The 21,111-nt window shown below is 42.3% G+C and overlaps 1 protein-coding gene across 7 annotated transcripts in view; it reads left to right on the plus strand.

The window, feature by feature from the left end:
- Positions 1–2,023: 2,023 nt before the first annotated feature.
- ARHGAP26 (Rho GTPase activating protein 26) overlaps positions 2,024–21,111 on the plus strand; it is a 284,817-nt gene continuing 265,729 nt past the window's right edge. For all 7 annotated transcript variants that reach the window (XM_067463701.1, XM_060765179.2, XM_060765184.2 and 4 more), the window contains exon 1: positions 2,024–2,695. In XM_067463701.1, coding sequence (XP_067319802.1) covers positions 2,542–2,695 — 154 coding nt within the window. In that variant the 5' untranslated portion in view covers positions 2,024–2,541. The remainder of the gene's footprint in view (positions 2,696–21,111) is intronic.

Below are 21,111 nucleotides of genomic sequence, written 5' to 3' on the forward strand. Positions count from 1 at the left end.
CTCAGCCACAGAAAACCATAGGTGCATTTACACTGTTGGAATGAATGCAGTTTGGCACCACTTTAATTGTCATGGCTCAATGCTATAGATTCCTGCAAATTGGAGTATCAAGGCCTTTAGCCTTCTCTGGCAAAGTGCACATGTCTCACTAAACTATACCTCCCCGGATTCCCTATCACTCAGCCACAGCAGCTAAAAGTGGTACTGAACTACATTCATTTCACAGTGTAGATGAGGCCCGGGCAAACGTGGATCCTCTAGGAGTTTTGGATTTTAACTCCCACAATTCCTAACAGCCTCAGCAGCTGAGGGGGAAAAAGAAGGGACCTGAGGCTGTTAGGAATAGTCAGACTTGAAATCCAAAACATCTGGAGGGCCCAAGTTTGCCAGTGGCTGGTGTAAAAGAGACCCCACATGAAAGATTCACATTAGGGTTGCCATAAGTTGGAAATGACACATCACATTTTGCTAGATGCCAGGATTCCAGTCCACGCAGGGAATTAACCCAAAATTATTTGCTGCCTGAGGGGGGGCTCAGCCCCAGTCAAGCTTACCTGTCCAAACAGATCTCTTCCTATGAACCATTGTCCGAGAAGGCCCTGCTCTTTGCCCTGTCTCCTTCGCAGATGTGATTGGAGGGGATGAGAGACAGGGCCTTCTCAGTGTTTGTGCAATAAATAAAATGGAATTATGTGCAATGACTATTAGAATGGCCCAGGCTATGACTTTGGATAACGTGGTTAACAGGGAAGGCATTGTTTTATATGTTTAAATGTAGTTTATAATTCTATTTGCATGTTTGTTTTGGAAGGCATCAAATAGTTGCCTAAGTGTAAGCCACCTTTCTCCTCTAGGATGGAGAAAGGTGGGGTAAAAATGTTGCAAATAAATAAATAAGGTGCATAGCACACACATTTAGCCAAGGTTGACGCAAGTGCACTGTAGAATGAATGCAGCTTGCGGGGAGGCAAATTTAACTAATTTACGAGGCCATAAAAATTTCCAGCAAGCATGCAAAGAATGAGGAAGTACTTCATCAGTGCCACAAATGGTTGGTGAAGCGACAGCTCCCCTGGTGGCCAGAATACCCTCAAGAAAAGCTGGAATGTTAAATTGCCTCTGTGTCTGTCTATATATGTTGTGTGTCTATAGCATTGAATGTTTGCCATGTATATGGACATTGTAATCTGCCCTGAGTCCCCTGCGGGGTGAGAAGGGCGGAATATAAATACTGTAAATAAATATATCCTGAGAGTTGTAGTTTCACAGACTTTAGCCTTCTCCACCAAAGAGGGCTTGTGCCTCACCAAACTACCGCTCCCATGACTCCATAGCATTGAGACAAGGCATTTAAAGGGCCTCATCACAGTAAGAGAGAAAAAAACACTTAAAATCCAGTTGCTGCCTCCTGCAGAATTCTGGGGTTTGTAGTTTAGGGAGGTGCTTTTAACAGCCGCACTAAACTACAAACCCCAGAATTCTGCAGGAGGCAGAAACCGGATTTAAAGTGGATTTTCTTCTCTAGTGTGATGAAGATAAAGGTGGGGTCAAACCGCAGTATAGATGCACCCAAGAACTATAATCACAATGCGTTTCATGACACCCCAAATTAGCTGCGTCAATAAATGCTAAAGCTAGGGGAGGGGGATGACGTAGTGATCTCATTCTCTCACACCACCCCCCTTTTAAAAAGGGCACTGATTTCTGAGATCCCCCTTCTGTGCTTCCCGTTACTTCCCTGGGGAACCTGTTGCCGCGTGCTGGCGGGCGCGGCAACAGGTTCCCCAGCAGCAGCAGCAGCAGCAGCAGCAATGCCCTTGAGCAACCCTTCCTTCCTTCCTTGGGAGGCGGCGTCTTTAAGAACCGCGGGCGGGGCAGCGGCTCCATGCGGTTTGACATGACGCTGGCCACGCCCCTTCGCCGGGTCTCTCCCTTTTGCTTCAGAGCAGGCGAGGCGCTCATTGGCTGCGGCTGGCGCAAGGGGCGGAGCCACGTTCGGAGGAAGAAAAAAAAAACACAACACTCTCTCCCCCTCCCCTCCCTCCCTCCCTCCTTCCCGCGACGTTCCAATGGTCGGAAAGGGCTCTGTGGCGTTCCAATGGGGAAGCGGAGTGTCCCGCTTTGAGCCCGGATGCCGACGGGCGGAGATGGCTGCGGCGCTGTGAAGGGAAGCCGCTTCTGCACTGCTGCTGCTGCTGCTTCCTCCTCCTCCGCCCTTTGCATCTCCAAGGGAAGGGAAGGGAAGGAAGGGGACTCTTGCACCAGCAAGCCACCGCAATGGGGAGCCGCGCCCCCGGAATGCGAAGCGTGTCTCGGGAGTGAGCTCCGGCCATGAGAGCGCCTTTGCCCTCGCCCGCAAGCCTGGTGCGAATCCTGCGCCTCTTTGGTTCCCCAGCCTTAAAGGAACAGGCTCCTTGAATCAAGGACATTTCTTCTCAGCCTTTGCCAATCCTGAGCATCTTTTGCACTGGGCTGTTTGTTGACTCTCCAGATCGTAACATTGTTCTCAGCCTCGCTTTGGAGGGTCCCGGGGAAGCAGCCATGGGGCTGCCCGCCTTGGAGTTCAGCGACTGCTGCCTGGACAGCCCCCTTTTCCGCGAGAGGCTCAAGTCCCACGAAGCCGAGCTGGACAAGACCAACAAGTTCATCAAGGAGCTCATCAAGGACGGGAAGACCCTCATCGCGGCCCTCAAGAGTGAGTGGAGGAGGAGGAGGGGAGGGGGGCTAGGGTTAGGGGGCGTCCCAATCCGGTAGGGGAAACCTCCAGCCAGGGCTCTGTCCTGACCCAAAAGGCCTGGTGCCAACAGGGTTTCCCATTAGCAATGTCCATAGACAGAGAGGACTCTTGGATGTGGGAATTCCCTTGCATACAATACATTGTGGTCTCGCCAAATGTTATACTACAGGCTGAGTATCCTTTATTAGATATATATATATATATATATATACATATATATATACACACACATATACATACACACACACACACACAATAATAAATATAATAATAATAAATATAATATTGATATTATTATATTAATAAAGTAATAATTATATTAATAATATGTTCATAGAGATATAAATATAGAATCATAGAGTTGAAAGAGATCTCATGGGCCATCCAGTCCAACCCCCTGCCAAGAAGCAGGAAAATCACATTCAAAGCACCCCCGACAGATGGCCATCCGCCCTCTGCTTAAGAGCTTCCAAAGAAGGAGCCTCCACCACACTCCGGGGCAGAGAGTTCCACTGCTGAACAGCTCTCACAGTCAGGAAGTTCTTCCTCATGTTCAGATGGAATCTCCTTTCCTGTAGTTTGAAGCCATTGTTCCATGTCCTAGTCTCCAGGGCTGCAGGAAACAAGCTTGCTCCCTCATCCCTATGACTTCCTCTCGCATATTTATTTATGGTGATCATGTCTCCTCTCAGTCTTCTCTTTGGAAGGCTAAACATGCCCAGCTCTTTAAGCTGCTCTCGTAGGGCTTGTTCTCCAGACCCTTTATCATTTTAATCGTCTTCCTCTGGACACATTCCAGCTTGTCAATATCTCTCTTGAATTGTGGTGCCCAGAATTGGACACAATATTCCAGGTGTGGTCTAACCAAGGCAGAATAGAGGGGTAGCATATTATATAATAATATAACATAATAATTATTATATTAATAATGTAATTATTATATTAATAATAAGAGATATACATAGAGATATAAATATAATATAATAATATAATTGGGAGCCCCCAGTGGCGCAGTGGGTTAAACCGCTGAGTTGCTGAGCTTGTTGACCGAAAGGTCACAGGTTCGAATCTGGGGAGCAGTGTGAACTTCCACTGTCAGCCCCAGCTTCTGCCAACCTAGCAGTTTGAAAACATGCAAATGTGAGTAGATCAATAGGTACTGCTTCAGCGGGAAGATAACAGCACTCCATGCAGTCATGCTGGCTACATGACCTTGGAGGTGTCTATGGACAACGCTTAGCTAAGAAAGGGAGATGAGCACCACCCTCCAGACACAATTGGACTTAATGTCAGGGGAAAACCTTTACCTAATAATATAATTATAATATAAATAATATAATTTGTATTATATTATTAATAATAAGAGATATACATAGAGAGATCTTGGATATTGGAATCTCCTTTTATACCAGGCATGGGCAAACTTGGGCCCTCCAGGTATGTTGGACTTCAACTCCTGCCATTCCTGACAGCTTCAGGCCCTTAAGTGGCTGAGGGGGAAAAGGAAGGGGCCTGTAGATATTAGGAATGGTGGGAGTTGGAGTCCAAAACACCTGGAGGGCCCAAGTTATCCCAGGCCTGTTTTATACAATACAAGACATAGGCGCACTTTGACCCTCCAGGTGTTTCGGACTTCAACTCTCACCATTTCTAACAGCCTACCTGCCTATGCTTATACAAAACATTATGGTCCCTCCAAAGGTTTAGTATTCTTGACTCAAAATGCTTTGTTTTTCACTTTGCGTTTTTCCCTTCCAGATTTAGGAATATCTGTATGTGCATATTATATACACGTAATGAGGTATCTTGCAGGTGGGATCCAAGTCTCAACATGTTGCTCATTTATATTCCATGTACACCTTATACTCATAGAGTAAAGGTCATTTTATACACAGTACTGTAAATAATTTTGTGCCTGAAACAAAGTGGGTTTATACTGGACCATCAGAAAGCTAAGGTGTGCCAATTTCAGCCATCTATCTGGGTAGTTTTGAGTTTGGGGATTCTAGAATAAGGGGTGCTCAACCTGTCCCAGAAGGACTCTTGGAAGCTCATCTCTGAAAGTTGCTGTGAGTTTTCCGGGCTGTAGGGCCATGTTCCAGAAGCATTCTCCCCTGACGTTTTGCCCACATCTATGGCAGGCATCCTCAGAAGTTGAGGGGTCTGTTGGAAGCCAGCCAAGTAAGGTTTATATATCTGTGAAATGTCCAGGGTGGGGGAAAGAACTCTTGTCTGCTAGAGGCAAGTGTGAATGTTGCAAGTGGCCACATTGATTTGCACCAAATGGCCTTGCAGCTTCAAAGCCTGGCTGGTTGCTGCCTGGGGGAATCCTTTGTTGGGAGGTGTTCGCTAGACCTGATTGTTTCTTGTCTGGAATTTCCCTGCTTTTTGCGTGTTGTTCTTTCTTTACTGTCCTGATTTTAGAGTTTTTTTAATACTGGTAGCCAGATTTTGTTCATTTTCATGGTTTCTCCCTTTCTGTTGAATTTTAGGGTTGTGGATTTCAGTGGCTTCTCTGTGTAGTCTGACATGGTGGTTGTTGGAGTGGTCCAGCATTTCTGTGTTCTCAAATAATATGCTGTGCCCAGGTTGGTTCATCAAGTGCTCTTCTGTGGCTGACTTCTCTGGCTTTTCATTCGTGTCTGGGCACTGCTGCATTTGGTGGTCCCTGTGTAGACTTGTCCACAGCTGCATGATATACGGTAGACTCCTTCAGACCCCTCTACCTCTGAAGGGCTTGAAAAGAGATGGGTCAAACACACAGCAGGAGGAGAAAATGGGGCAGGTGAATGCCAGTCGATGAACTCAGCAAGGGAGATTTGTATTCCAAAGTTCACATCCATATGTCTTTTGGCAATGGCGATGCCCAGGTGTTGGGAGTCGATAATGCCACTTAGAATGTCATGCCATTCTTAAATACACACACTCTCTCTCTCACAAAAGCAGGCTGGCTGTGTACCATCAGGTTTTGCACTTTGGGTGTGTCATTTCAAAACACCTTGGCTATTGTTGGCTGTCTGTCTCTTCAGTATTCGTGGCCCAGGAGTCTTTTGTGAAAGTGAAAGACCTCTTTGAAAACAGCCAAAGGTTGAAACCGGAGATGTGCTTCTTGTTACTTTCAGACTGTAGTTGGATTTCAACACTGCGGCCCTTGCTGTTGCCTTTGTTGGCTGGGGCTGATGGGAATTATAGTTCCAACATCTGGAGGCCATCGGGTTGTACACCTGTGGCTTATAGGTGGGGTTGTTCATTTCAAGCAATTCTGTTTATCACTGTCTAATGCTTGAGCAAGGTGCTTCCCTACTTTGTAATTTCCCCCTTGCAGGATGTTGTGGAGGACTGGAGGAAAGAGTATCAGGAAAACACAATTTCATTCATTGCTTGGAAATTCCCTTGAAATCCTTCACTTAAGGACATTTGTTTTCGTACGCCTGGTTTTACCTTAGTGACAAAGGATAGGAACTTGCGCAATAGGAGGGTAATCTTGCGAGTTAGGTTTAGATAGATTAATGCTTGGGAAATCTGAGAAACTGTATCACCTGGTTCCTTTGGTTAGAATGTATATTATGTATTTGCTATAAGTGTGAATTTATTTATTTATTTACCCTATTTATACTTCACCTTTCTCAACCCCATATGGGACTCAAGGCAGCTTACATATACAGGCAATGATTCGATGCCACGTAAACATACATACATAATAAAATAAACATATATATTAAAACAATCATTAAAACATATCAATTCTTAAGACACTTATTAAACAGTATACTATTAAATAGTGTAACTTTAATACCAATGTTTGACGTAACATGGTAATCTGTCATGGTCACCAAGCAGAGTCGTAGCTGAACTCTTAATGACTGCTGCCCTTTCTCTTTGACAGTCTGAAAGAGTTTGAATTCCTGATCGTGAGATGCAAGTTACATGCATGTCTGCTAAAAAGCAGCTCATTGTAAAGCTGACCAATACCATGTGTGTGACAGATAGCCAGCGGTTTTGTTTGCTTCCCTCTGTTTGTGAGCCAAAGGCAAATAATTGTCACTCTCGTGATGTGCTCTTTGAAAGAGTTAATTGTATTAAACAAGCCTTGAGGGTCTTGTCTGCCTCATCAGTGGTGTTTGTGCTCATTTGTCACTGGTGATAATACACAGCAGTCTTGGGAAAGGGGGTGAGTAAAACAAGGAAGGCATGTCTACCTATCATACTTGCTTAGAGGACCAAGTGATAGAAACAGTTACCTTGCAGACAAAGTATTTATCATGTCAGAAGTGAATTGAGAATATAATTATAATGTTTAAAAACCTATAAAAAGGTTAAAAGCTTAGCATTATACTAAATTTCCTTTGACCGGAAGCTGGCCACTTGGAGTGCCTCTGATGTCGCTGTAAGAAGGTCCCCCATTGTGCATGGGGCAGGGCTCAGAGTGCATTGCAGTAGGTGGTCAGTGGTTTGCACTTCTTCACACTTGCATGTTGGGAACTCCACTTGGTAGCCTCATTTCTTAAGATTGGCTCTGCATCTCATGGTGCCATAGAGCAGTCTGTTCAGCGCCTCCCAAGTTGTCCAGTCTTTTGTGTGCTCATGAGGGTGTTTCTCATTTGATCTCAGCCACTGATTGAGGTTTTGGGTTTCAGCCTTCCACTTTTGGACTTTCGCTTGCTGAGGTGTTCCTGCGAGTATTTCTGTAGAGCTTAGGAAGCTATTTCTTTATTTAAGATGTTGGCATGCTGGGTGGTAACTGAACAGAGGATGGGCCGAAGATGTCAATGCCTTGGTCCTTTCATTTCTGGCTGCTACTTCCTGATGGATGTCAGGTGGTGCGATGCCGGCTAAACAATGTAATTTCTCCAGTGGTGTGCGGTGTAGACATCCTGTGATAATGTGGCATGCCTCATTCAGAGCTACATCCACTATTTTAATGTGGTGAGATATGTTCCACACTGGGCATGCATATTCAGCAGCAGAGTAGCAAAGTGCAAGGGCAGATGTCTTCACTATGTCTGGTTGTGATCCTCAGGTTGTGCCAGTCAGCTTTCATATGATGTCATTTCTAGTGCCCACTTTTTGCTTGATAGTCAAGCAGTGCTTCTTGTAAGTCAGAGCATGGTCCAGAGTGACTCCCAGGTATTTTGGTGTGCTGCAATGCCTCTTTGAGATTCCTTCCCAGGTAATCCTCAGAGTTCTTAAGATGAAAAACACATGTCTGTGTTTTAGATGGATCAGGAATCAGCTGGTTTTCTCTGTAATAGGCAGTAAGAGCACCTAAAACTCCGGAGAGCTTCTGTTTGACCATTTCAAAGCTCCCTGTTTGAGTGGTGATGGCACAATCGTCAGCATAGATTAATCATATGTGAAATTGGGAGGGCACATTTTGGCCTATTGAAGCTGTGTTCAACTTTGCAGGAGACCCAACTGTTCTGTAGCCAACAAAAAGTTTCTGGGAAGTTTTATTATTGGGTATGAACTCTATTCCCAAAGGAGATTAGCTGCTTAGTATAGTTTACTTTAGGCCATAGTCTTTTATTCACTGGGGGGTTGTGCCTTTGAACCTATTGGGAGTGCTTTTTATGATTAGACTGTATGCAGGCTTTTCCCTTTGTTTCCTTTTCAACCGTCTTCACATAGCCTGAGTTTTATCCTTTGATATGTGTATGCTTACATATGAGTAGAAAAAGATTAGAACTGTTAATGAGTATGACTTCTTTATTGGGGCAGAAGTACAGTGTGAACAGAAGGCTATGCTGTGCATCTTTCCACCATGTGTATTTTTTCTGAGTGTGCTTCACTTTTTGCTTTGATACATTTATTAGTTCTATGGGATACCAGCATGTCTCATTCTTGTCTGAATCTCAGAGTGGGGCAAGAGTAATTCCCTGCTTCAAATCCAAACGTGCCAAGAAATTCCTATGATAGGGTTGACTTAGGGTTGCCATAAATCGGAAATAACTTGAAGGCACACAACAACAACTAAGGGAAAGTATAGCTGTTTCCTCAGTGGGCATTTATTTCTTTCAGTTGTTGTGAATAGCATGGCATCACAGAATTGGAAGTGACTCCTCGGCCATCTAGTTGAGACTCTTAGGTAAGGTAAAGGTTTCCCCCGACGTGAAGTTCAGTCGTGTCCAACTCTGAGGTGTGGTGCTTGTCTCCATTTCTAAGCCAAAGACACCTCTAAGGTCCATAGACACCTCTAAGGTCACGTGGCCAGCATGACTGCATGGAGTGCCGTTACCTTCCCACCGGAGCGGTACCTATTCATCTACTCAAATTTGTATGTTTTCTAACTGCTAGGTTGGCAGGAGCTGGGGCTAATAGCGGAAGCTCACGCTGCTCCCTGGATTTGAATCTGATTTGAACCTGCGACCTTTCAGTCAACAAGCTCAGCAGCTCAGCGCTTTAACCCACTGCGCCACTGAGGGCGCAGTTGAGACTCTTACCAATGCATAAATCCATGGTTAAAACATCCCTAACAGGTGACCTTCTATCTTCTGTTTACAAACCTACAAGGAAGACTCCATCACTTTCTGTGGTAGTTTATCTCACGATCAAACAGCTCTTAGTGTTTACTCTTTGAATGCTTATTGTGTTTTTTCATCTGGAAAATAGTTTATAGTATATGTGCCAATAGACTGAAAACAAGATGCATGTAACAATTTTGAAAGTTTGCAGACATGCCTTTGCTTTTGGTGCATGTGTAGTTTGATGCTTAGATTCTGAATCACTATATATCCAGTGTGAAGTTATATTCTTATATATTGGGTTGGCCCTATTCATTTGACTAGGTAATACATGAACAGTGTGAATGGGATTGGACATAATATTAAAACGTAATCCTGGGTAATAAGAACAAGCTTTCTTGACCCCCCCCCCCCCCAAGGTGACCCAAGAGAGAGAGAGCTGGGAAGCTTTCATTTTGATTTTAAATGAATTAGAATTTAGTAGAAACAGACCAAATTCAAATTAGTGTTTTGTCTTTATGTTTGTAGGTTTAACTTTTACAGATTTGATTTTTTGTTCAACATCTCCACCAGAAGTTGCTCATAAAGTCAAACTGAAGAGAGCTGTTCTCTCCTGTGTGTGTGTGTATTCATGCTTCTACTCCTTTCACGGGGGTCCTGCCCTCCTAATCCCAATGAATGTATAGACTCTCACTATAAAACTGACATCTATTCACAGATTGTAGTTAATATTAACCACAGGTTGGGATGACACACAAAAATGTGGTTAACCTGAATGCAGAAGCTCCTGATCGGAGAGGAGAAGTTGTGAGTCTTGAGTTCTGCCCAATGCAACCACTATAATGATAATCAATATAGAGATCACAGCTATCCAACACTAATCATATCTGGCTATTACTGTATTGGCACATTTATATGACTGTGACAACTGATATATTATAATAAGATAGATGGCAGACCAGTGTAGAGGTTTGAGTGCTGGACTAGAACTCCAGACAGTGTTCAGAATCCCACTCAGTCATAGAAACGCATTGAATTCCTCAGCAAATCAGATTCTCTGAGTCAACTTGAAAAAATACAACAATAACAATACGCTCAAGTGCAATACTTGGCTTATCAAGTGATTATGCACAACTTCACTAGCTCAAGTCATACCAGACCAATCTGATCTCTTTTTTCAACAGAGTTACAAGCTGAGTAGATGCAGGGAATGCAGTGTATGTAGCGTATCTGTATTTCAAACAAACTAGTCAAATGTGGGTTAGGCAAAACTTTGGTTGGGTGGATCTGTAATTGGTTAAGTGAACGAACCTAAAGGGTGCTCAGCAATGCTTCCTCTTCATCCTGGAAAGAAGTGACGAGTGGAGTGTGGTGCAAGAAGGGGGCTGACGGAGGACGAAACTGTATGGTTTCATCCTGGGCCTGGTCATGTTCAGTATCTTTATTAATGACTTAGATGATTTAGATGAAGGGTTAGAAGGCATGATCATCAAGTTTGCAGACGACACCAAATTTGGAGGGATAGCTAATCCCTCAGAAGACAGGAGCAGAATTCAAAACAATCTTAACAGATTAGAGATATGGGTCAAAACTTAGAAAATGAACTTCAAAAGGGACAAATGCAAGCTACGCTAATTAGGCAGAAAAATGAAATGCAAAGATACAGAATGGGAGACGCATGGCTTGAGAGCAGTATGTGTGAAAAAGATCTTGGAGTCCTTGTGGACAACAAGTTAAACATGAGCCAACAATGTGATGCAGCGACAAAAAAAGCCAATGGGATTTTGGCCTGCATCAGTAGGAGTATAGTATCTTGGTCAAGGGAAGTCATGCTACCCCTCTATTCTGCCTTGGTTAGACCACACCTGGAATACTGTGTCCAATTCTGGGCACCACAATTGAAGGGAGATATTGACAAGCTGGAGTGTGTCCAGGGGAAGGCGACTAAAATGATCAAGGGTCTGGAGAACAAGCCCTATGAGGAGCGGCTTAAAGAGCTGGGCATGTTTAGCCTGAGGAAGAGAAGACTGAGATGAGACATGTTAACCATGCATAAGTATGTGAGGGGAAGTCATAGGGAGGAGGGAGCAAGCTTTTTTCCTGCTGCCCTGGAAACTAGGACGCAGAAGAATGGTTTCAAACTACAGGAAAGGAGATTCCACCTGAATATTAGGAGGAACTTCCTAACTGTGAGAGCAGTGGAACTCTCTGCCCCGGAGTGTGGTGGAGGCTCCTTCTTTGGAGACTTTTAAACAGAGGCTGGATGGCTATCTGTTGGGAGTACTTGGAATGCGATTTTCCTGCTTCTTGGCAGGGGGTTGGACAGGATGGCCCACGAGATCTCTTCCAACTCTTTGATTCTACGATTCCCAATTCAGTGATCCAGAATTAGGCAGATCATTCAGGTGTTCCCTATGAATCAGTAAGTAGCCATTCTGCCTGGCCTTGTCAAAGGGAAAGAAGAATGTTATGAGAACCCTTTCCATTCATCTGGATAGAGCCCTGTACTGTTTTGTCAGCTCACATTATGTAGTGGCCGTGGTACTTACATTTGTTGATTCTGTCTCTCTTTTTACTCATTTATGGAAATCATAACTAATTATTAAAACTGTGAGCTACACCAAGCACATTGGCTAGCATATATAGAGAGATCATATTTTGAATCCAGCAGAAATGTATAATTGTTTTATGGAAAAATCAAATGCAAGTGCATATCTGAGAATGTGACAGAGAAGTAATTCCAAGGTTATAAGGGATCTTTTTCTTTCTGCAAAAATTTCTGCAGCTCAGAACTTCCCTTGTGCTGTCATGTGTGTGCTTTCTTGAAAGCACAAGATGGAAAGGCTTTGAATTCCACGTTTCCCTCTGTTTCTCAGTCCTTCTGGTTATCCTGCTTCTCTCCCCCAGATTTTCTTTGTAGAGGTTCCTTTGGGACAAAACCTCGTGTTGACAGATATCAAGATGCTGCCACGTGACACGATGCTGCATTCCCACTTGACACAGCAGCTTGGGAGCTCTGCATGCCTCAACTTATTTTTGGCTCTGCACACATATGTTGGGTTGCTCATCCCAAACGAAGGCAGCTGGCTTGACTATTCATGGACTATGTATGTCGGGATTGCAGTTGCGGAACTGCATGAGCAGTGTCCAGCTGGAGCTGTGAAGTTTCCTTTCTGACCCTTCCTCCCACTTTCAGGTCATAGTTTCCATGTGGGAGTTTTGCAGCCCCTTATCTGAAGCCACCCCACAGAGACCCTGATTGTGCCTCTTCAGATTTTCCCTTTGAACATGTTCTTTCCTTTTCTTTTGAACAGAGAATAAAGTCTCTACAGTTTTGCCAGAATGTGACAAGCTTTAATATAACCTTTTATGTTTTTTCTCCACATATGAGAGGTTGGTTTAAAATTTTCCTCTTTTTGTGGGACAGACTGTCTGCAGTGCCAGAATACTCTGGTGAATTCTTCTATTTAGTGAATATATAATGGAATATAAAAACCAGCAATGTTTGAACTAACCTAGATCTTATAAAGTCCTTGAGGCAGAGGTAGATAATTGTGTGTGAGTCAGGAACCAATTCCTCCCTGTGAGTTGGAGAAATTGGTTCCTGTCCCCATAAGCATCCCAGGATGCCTCTGATTTTTGTCAGAGTCTTTCTCAAAATTGTGAAATATTTTTTTCAGTAAGGGCCACAAGGATTGATGTGTGAGTTATTTATTTATGTATTATGTATTTTATGTATTATTTTTATTGTATAGATAATAACATTTAAAAACATTTTGGGGGTTTGGAACTATGTGGTGTAAAGGGTTGTATGTGGCTTGTGGACAGCATTTCTCCCACTCCTGCTTTAAAATAGGTTGGGTGATTGGGTGATACAAATTACAGCTGTCTGCTACTGAAATCTGTCTATATAAATATAATCTTAAAGGATTGTTTTGGGATGGGAGAAGGGAGTTAGTCTCGTCATGCTAGCAAACATACCTGAATGCCCATTGTCTGCAGATGTCTTACAAGACTTGGTGACCCCTATTCAGAAGAGAAACACACAGAAGAATTAAGGCAGGAGTTATAGAATGAGCATTGTGTAGAAGGTGAGAACAAGTGTTGAAGACCGCTATAGATATAGAGTAGACAATAGACGTATACAAGACCCTCCACTTTCACTGGGACTAGAGGCAGACAATCCCTGCAAAAGTGGGAAAACCATGATTAAAAATGCTCTCCAGGATTCTCTAGGTCCTCCAGGATGGCTCTACAGTCAACATCTGCCAGAAGTTGACCATAGAATGATCCTGGAAATCCTTGAGATTTCTAGAGAAGTGTTCTCTCTAGGAATCATTAGATCCTCCTGCATGTCTCTGTTGTCAATTTTTGGTGGGAGTTGACTATAGAGTCTCACTTGAGAACCTAGAAATTTCCAGAGAGAACATATTAATCAAATCTCTGAATAATCAGATCCACAAATGTTAAACCCAGGGGGCTATATATAATTAAATGTAGTGCTAGTGTCTCACCCTTTTAATTGCTATTTGTAGTTTGACTGCCATTTCAGAAGTCACTTCCACTTAGTTATTGTGTGTCGACATCAGTAGTTTCCTGAATTGCGTTGTATGTGAGAGAGACATTTAATTATCAAGGCAGCTCTCAAGATTCATGGCTTTCAATTTAGCTTAGCTTTCACCTCTTTGGTTTAGCTGGTATGAGCTTCCAAATTACACTGAAGTAAAAAGGCTGAATCAAGAATATTAATTCACAGCTCAGACGTGCTATTAAATGAAGAATACGAATTCACAGCATTGCATGGAAGCTGCAATAGCTTTGATTCATTTTAGTTGCCATCGTAGCTTTGTTCAAGACAGAAACAGGTTGATTGAATTGTAGAACAGCTTAACTATTCACATTTGCTGTGATGGTGGCAAAGATTCAAGTTTGAATGAACCCAACTTCTGTGTGTAATATAGTAATTTCTTAAAATAAGCAGGGTGAGAAGGAAACAGCAAATGGCATTTTACTATTTTTAATCCTCAAATGCTTTAGCTTTAAAGAGCTTGACTAATACCATAAAAAGCAAATGCACGTGTCTGTGAGAAAAATATTTCATTCTGGTGAGATTGGTCAGTATGTTCATTTTATCTGTGTTTGTTGTGTGTGCGTGTGTGCGCGCCTTCAGGCTGTCTGTCAGTTTATGGCGGTCCCTTGAGCTTCATACGGCTTCCTTAGGCAAGAAATACTCAGAAGTTTGTTAGTTCCTTCCTCTCAAATATAGCCTACAGCACCTGATATTTGTTGGCTGTTAGGTGTGTGGGCAAACAAAAAAAAATGTCCATCTTGGTGGGAGTTTATGTATTTTTCTCTGACTCAAAAAAAAAGAAAAAAAGAAAAAAAAAAGAAAGAGAGAGAAAGAGAAAGTCAGACATTTGTGATCCCACAGTATGCCAAACTGTACTTGAGAAACAAATCAATGAAAGTCAGAAGCATGAGAGAAAGTTTTGCTAAACCAGTAATTGTTCAAGCTGAATAAAGATGAGCAGCTGCAGGTTGTATTTATGTTGAAGGCAGTTCTCGATTCAACAATATCTTGTAAATCTAATTAAGAGGAAGAAATTATTTAATTTTTTAAAACTGATTGAGGAGGTGGCCTGTCTAAGAAATATTTGTTCTGTTTTATTAAGCTGTGATGTATCAGAATAAGGAGCAGCCCTTTGAATAGTAAGACATGTCACGTGGCACCAGTTTTGCATTCTTCTTGTCTCCATTTATCACTTCCTTGATACTCGGAGTGGTCTGTTCTTTGTCAACACATGTCCCTCTCTTCTTTTGCTCATAATGGCATGAGTGAATTATTCAGAGCATTTTGCAAATGCTAAGCTCCAAGTGAGACAGAAAGATGAAATGTGAACAGTGGGTGTGAAAGATGAATGAATGTGACAAGCAACAGCAGAGAAAGGTCTCAAAAATGGGTTTGGGTACTTTGATTGGTATCAAGGATCACACTGAAAATGTGTTGAGAGCTGATGTGAAAGAGATGCTGTCTTATATATACACATTGTACCATTTCCCCCCCTGCAGCCTTTCAAATAAGCTTGTGAAGATTGTTGTTGTTGTGTGTCTTCAAGTCATTCTGACATATGGCCACCCTAATGCAAGCCTGTCATTGAGTTTTCTTGACAAGCTGTACCCAGATGGAGTTTGCCTTTACCTTTCTCTGAGGATGAGATATTGTGACTTGTCCAGGGTCACAGAGTTGGGTTTCCAGCCCAAGCGTGATGTGAACTGTGGTCTCAGAGTCATGGTCCAATGCTCTATCCCACATCAGCTGCTTACTCTGCCTATAAATGCCAATGTAAATAATTTGCGGTACATTAACAACTTGGAAGATATAAACGGCTGTATCTCTTCTAGTTTATAAGAGCCTCCTTGCTTGCTAAGTTGCAGGCAATTTTACTCGCTGTCGGGAAATGTCTGTTTGCTGTTCTCTAATGTCATTTGTATAGATTGGCACTTGAAATAATGAATGACTTTTGCCATTGAAAGCACCACAGCTGAGGCCTATCTTTTTTGGTTGTCTGAAGAGTGAATCTTCAGGAAATTATTTCTTTTGAATAGGCAGCTTAGGGTCACTTTCTTCCACCTGGAGCTCATTCAAACTACATAATAATAATAATAGGGGCGTCATCCCACTTTAACTACCTTGACGCAATCCTATGGAATTCTGGGGTTTGTAGTTTGGTCAGAGACCCTGGCTGTCACTTCTGAATTTCCCTCTCTGGAGTGTTGTGGAGGCTCCTTCTCTGGATCTTTTTAAACAGAGGCTGGATGGCCATCTGTCAGGGGGTGCTTTGAATGCAGTTTTCCTGCTTTTTGACAGGGGGTTGGACTGGATGGCCCATGAGGTCTCTTTCAGCTCTATGATTCAATGAACTGCAAATTCTAGGAATGCAAAGGAGCATTAAAGTGGAATGCAGGACTATCATTGGATAGTGTGAAAAGCCCCCTGGTATGGATAACTGTAGTGGCCAGAGGTCTACCACAGCTGATGTAAACATAAAATAATCAAACTATAATATAGGGCAAAGCATTACTACACTTTGTAACAATGACACTGTGAATATTTAACAAACCTTTCACATGGAGTGTTAAGTGTTTCATATACATTTAATTGTAGCAATATGTCTTACCTAAATTACTACTTTAGTTTAAAACAGATTTTGAGGAGATAAATTAATTTTATTGAAACAATGAACTTACAGCCTAAATTAGTGCTGTTGGCATATAAATTGCTACTTTGGAATAACTGGTGCGACGAAGAAGCAAGTCAGTAACAATATAAGACATTAGTCTTGTGTATTTGTATAGAATCACTTTGCTTTCTCTTTGTTTCATTCGTAAACCCCCAATTTCATTTTTGTGTGTCTCCTAGAAACAGGTGCCTTTCTGAATGAGTGTTTTCGTTCCACATCCGAAAAAACGAAAATTTTCAACCCATTGGCTTCTATGGGCTGATTTCCCCAGGCTCCCCTTTCCCTCAGTTTTAGGTCTATAGGGATGAAAATTGCCACACAAGGAGGGCACATCTACCACTTTTAGCCCACCAAGTTTTATAATGTTTGGGTCACCCCCCAATTTTTAGGGATTTTTTTTCTTTCTATAAATAAAATCTCCTATAAAACACTATCCCCTCCCCCACTGGCCCCCTCCTCTAACTTCTAAGGAGCAGCAGCAGGAGGGAGGCATGACAGGGCACCATTCCTTCCTGCCAAATGTCAAAGATGCTCCAGATACCACATACACAGCCCAGTGCCCAGCCTCACTATTTCACTTCTTCTTTAACTGGCAGCAATGGGGGGAAATCCCCCCCCCTTTCCATCATTTTTGGCAATTGCATGGTTTGTCCTTATATTCTTCATTACGACCTGGATTAAAAGCGTCAGAGTTACTTAAGATACCACTATTTCTGTAGTGCTGTCACCTCGATCTGCAGAAGAGGACTGGGGTTAAAGACAGGGCTTAAGAAAGCACTCCTCCTGTGTTGCTTTCCTCTCTCTGCAGAGGAGATGAGCAGCTGCAGGTGAGGCAAAGTGGATGGTGTTCTCCACCTCCAATTGGCTCAATGGGCAGGGCTTAGAGGGAAATAGCAGTGGGCAATTCACAACCATGTGAGGAGAAACATGTGGGCTGAAAAGCAAGCAAGGAAACAGTACTCACTCCCACTTTCTTTCATTTTGAGCTTATTTTCGTTCCAGGGGAGGGGTTCCCGTTTTGTGCTCCAGTACAAAACGAAAGGAATGAAAGAACAAATGAAATGGGAGAAACAGGTACCGCACGCAACTCTATTAGGACATGTTGTTGTGTCACCAGTAACTATTTGGAATTTTGTTAACCTGCTGCATCTCTGCAACAGTGCAAATTGGATTACACAGGGTGCATTTATAAATATATTTAACAGTGAACAAGCTCATTGGGTACAGTGGGCCCTACTTTTGAGTAGGTGTGCATGTTGTACCTCATCTAGGACTGTGCTCTTGGTTATTACCAGTACAAAGAACCTGCTTGGAAGAGTGACTAATGCGGAATCATAGAGAGTGGTCCATCCCTGAAATCAGTACATTTTGAGGCATATTGGCACAATAAATAACAGGATATTCAGTGGTAGATCTCTTTCACCTTTGTGAGTTGGATTTGTAAGCACAGCATTTTTTTTACACTTCGGAATAAGTATGAGTATCAAAAAAGTTTGTATGTCCACAATTCTAACAAGAGAAATCAATGGTATTCTCCACAAATATTTTTAAAAATCTAGTAGTGATATCAAAACAGAAGTTTGTAATGAAGATGTGTAGTAGACATCACAATGTGAACCACAACAATATACGAACAGCAAAAAACAATCATACTAAGGCCACAGTGCAATACTAAAATAAACAGATTACATAAAGAAGCCAGAGAAGACAAGATGGTCTTTGCCTGATGCTGAGAAGGTACTATATAAGTTTCTGCCTCACCCTCTTCCTATAAGCTCTGGGGAGAGAGCATTCATGAAAAAGCCTCATGCATTTTGTAAAATAAAAACCTGACTTTTTCAAAACTGGGCACCCAAAGCAGTCGTACATAAACCTGTGGCATGTAGCAATGGAGAACATAGGCATGTGCTGGACTTGCCATTCTTGTGACATACCATGATAAACACACAGCCACACCAGTCATCTATTGCAGCTCAAGTTCCCTGATTGTTTTGCTATCTACCTGAGATTGTACAGCATGAGGAACTTGTCAAACACCAGGGTGGAAGCAATACATACTCAGTGGACTCGCTTCAACCTCATGGGTCACAGACTGTGCTGGTCCTTCTGTGACCAGTGCTCTAAGAATATAACTACAGATTCTTTCTGCCTTGTTCAGTGTTAGGAAGCCATATGTTGAAGTGTCCTTTCCTGTTTGTCTCCCATCAACCTCTTATGTAAGTGTGATTGCCTTCATGGAGAACCTGAGAACAGTCAGCCTTACTCAGGTTCCCTTTTCTTTTTTTCAGTAGTTCCAAATCTCTGCTGTGCTGCTGCTTTCCCCTCTGTATGCACCTGGATAGACAAAATGCTTGCTGTTGCCCCAGGCTCCAGCTATTAGCTCCCACAGATTGAGAAGAGTCAGTCAGCAAGCTAGCTGAAATGCTTCACATGGTGCTATCTTGACTGCAAAGGATATACCATTAACTCTGTAACTCAAACAAATAGTTCCAGGATTTGGGAAAAGGTGGAATAAAATCAATGAAATACCAATACTACTGCAACTCTTGATCTGGAGGCTGATAAACAAATGTACATGTGTTTGGAGCATTGTGCCAGAGTTGAAAAACAATAGGCTGAAGTCCACTCTTCATTGGACAAATGATTATAATGGACCTAAATTACATTCAGATATGTTGGTTTCAATTATGCCTGGAGATTAGAATGGTTGTTTTTTTTTTTAATTAGAAAATCAGCAGAATCTTTTATGTTACAAATAAGAATGGTGAAGAGTGTTAGTTTATTTGCCATTTGCCATATCTATGTTTGCACATCTTCCCTGGCTTCCTGGGTGACTTCATTAACAAATACAAAAGAGAGGAGCTGAAAGAGATAGGAGAGTGGTTTAGTTCACTTGTTTGTGTTTTGTGTTTATGGAAAAATATGGCATATATTCTAGTGTGGTTGGTGAATCTATAACATTGTTCAGTTGCTACATTGCTGAAAAAGGACAAAGTAAGTAGAAAAGACCAGTGGGCACTTGGCTCTACCCCATCTTTATATGGCTCATTCCGGCTTTCATGTGGTGTAGCCGTTATTATACCATCTAGTTACCTCCAGGTGTTTTGGACTTCAACTCCCAGAAAGCCTAGCCAGCTTACCAGCTGTTAATAATTGTGGGAGTTGAAGTCCAAAACACCTGGAGGGCCAAAGTATGCCCAGGCCTTCACTAAATCCTACTCTAATGTTTGCAATCTTTTCTAGTGGTTTCATTTATGCTTGGAGATTAGAATGGTTCTTTGTCCAGTTGCTGATCAGTGCCCAGCAAGTACCATGTTTATTTTTTGATGCCATAACAACTAATCAATAGTCCAGTCACAGCCTTACATCTTATATTAACTGGTATGATTTCACTGACAGTACTCTGTTTATGACAGCAGCCATTTTCCATGAAAACAAATTACTTGAATTTATTTGTTTTTAAAACTGACTCTCCTGAGGCCTAAGGTAGCCCATTATCACTATGGTAGCCCAGTGATACTGACAATGGGAAGGGATTTAAAAGCTTATACCTCTTTGGAGAGTTTGTGTTTTGGGGTTTACTGTATAGTATACATCATAAAACCCCTTGTGTGATAGACTACACTGTCAAATAATAACTTATCCAGGGCTCCCAAAGTGCTTCTCATAACTTGGTTGAGATTTGATGGGGTCAAAGTCTAGTGCTTCATCCATTCTGTTACACCAGGCTGGAATTGTGACCCATAATGCTAGTAGGAACATTCCTGGCAAATCCAAAGTCTTCATGGAAGGGATGACTGAGAAGCAGGGCAGATATGGCTGCAGAGAGGGGTAAAAGAAAAAGGATATAGTCAAAGAGGAAGTTAGGAAACAAGTAAAAGAATGAAGCAACAAACCCAACAGTATTTATAAACAACCAATCTTCTCTGCAATCAATGTATATGTTACAATTTATTTATTTATTTATTTATTTGCTTTATTTTTATACTGCATTTTTCAGCCTAATTCGGCGACTCAATGCGGTTTACAATGCAATTTATATAACAATAACAATTAGTTAAAACACAACATACACGACAGACAATACAAGACGACACAACGTAGTCATCAATGCCTCAGTAAAAATCAGATTCCGTTCTCATAATCCTTCTACCATTCCTTTGTTCATTTATACCGTCTTCATGAGTTCAGTTGCCTTGTTGGTCGAACGCTTGTTCATAGAGCCACGTCTTGACCTTCCTCCGGAACTCCAGCAACGAAGGGGCCTGCCTGATGTCTACGGGTAGGGCATTCCATAGCCGAGGGGCCACCACCGAGAAGGCCACCAACTCGAGGGGATCTATAGCTGTCTTTTACATCTGGTTCCCATAATTGCCTTTAAGGCTCATGCCATTCCAAGGCAGGGAATTCTGTGGCTGGCTGCATTTCCTGTGGTGCACTGCAATGTTCCTTGGTGTTGCTCCGTACCCACTTAATTTACTGATCCCTGCCTTCTGGTGGGCCACAAGTTAAGGTCTTAGTTCCTTGTGGAACATATGCTGTGGAAAACCAGCTTTGTAAAAATAAATCTAGATGATAAAGTGTGTTTAGAGGTTAATAAAAACTGCAGATGTTAGCACTGTAGAATTTTAAAATTCTCTTTCTTTGTTTATGTTAATAAAATGAGAAAACT

Source organism: Anolis sagrei, chromosome 2 (genome assembly GCF_037176765.1).
Source record: "Anolis sagrei isolate rAnoSag1 chromosome 2, rAnoSag1.mat, whole genome shotgun sequence".
Classification (NCBI taxonomy): domain Eukaryota; kingdom Metazoa; phylum Chordata; class Lepidosauria; order Squamata; family Dactyloidae; genus Anolis; species Anolis sagrei.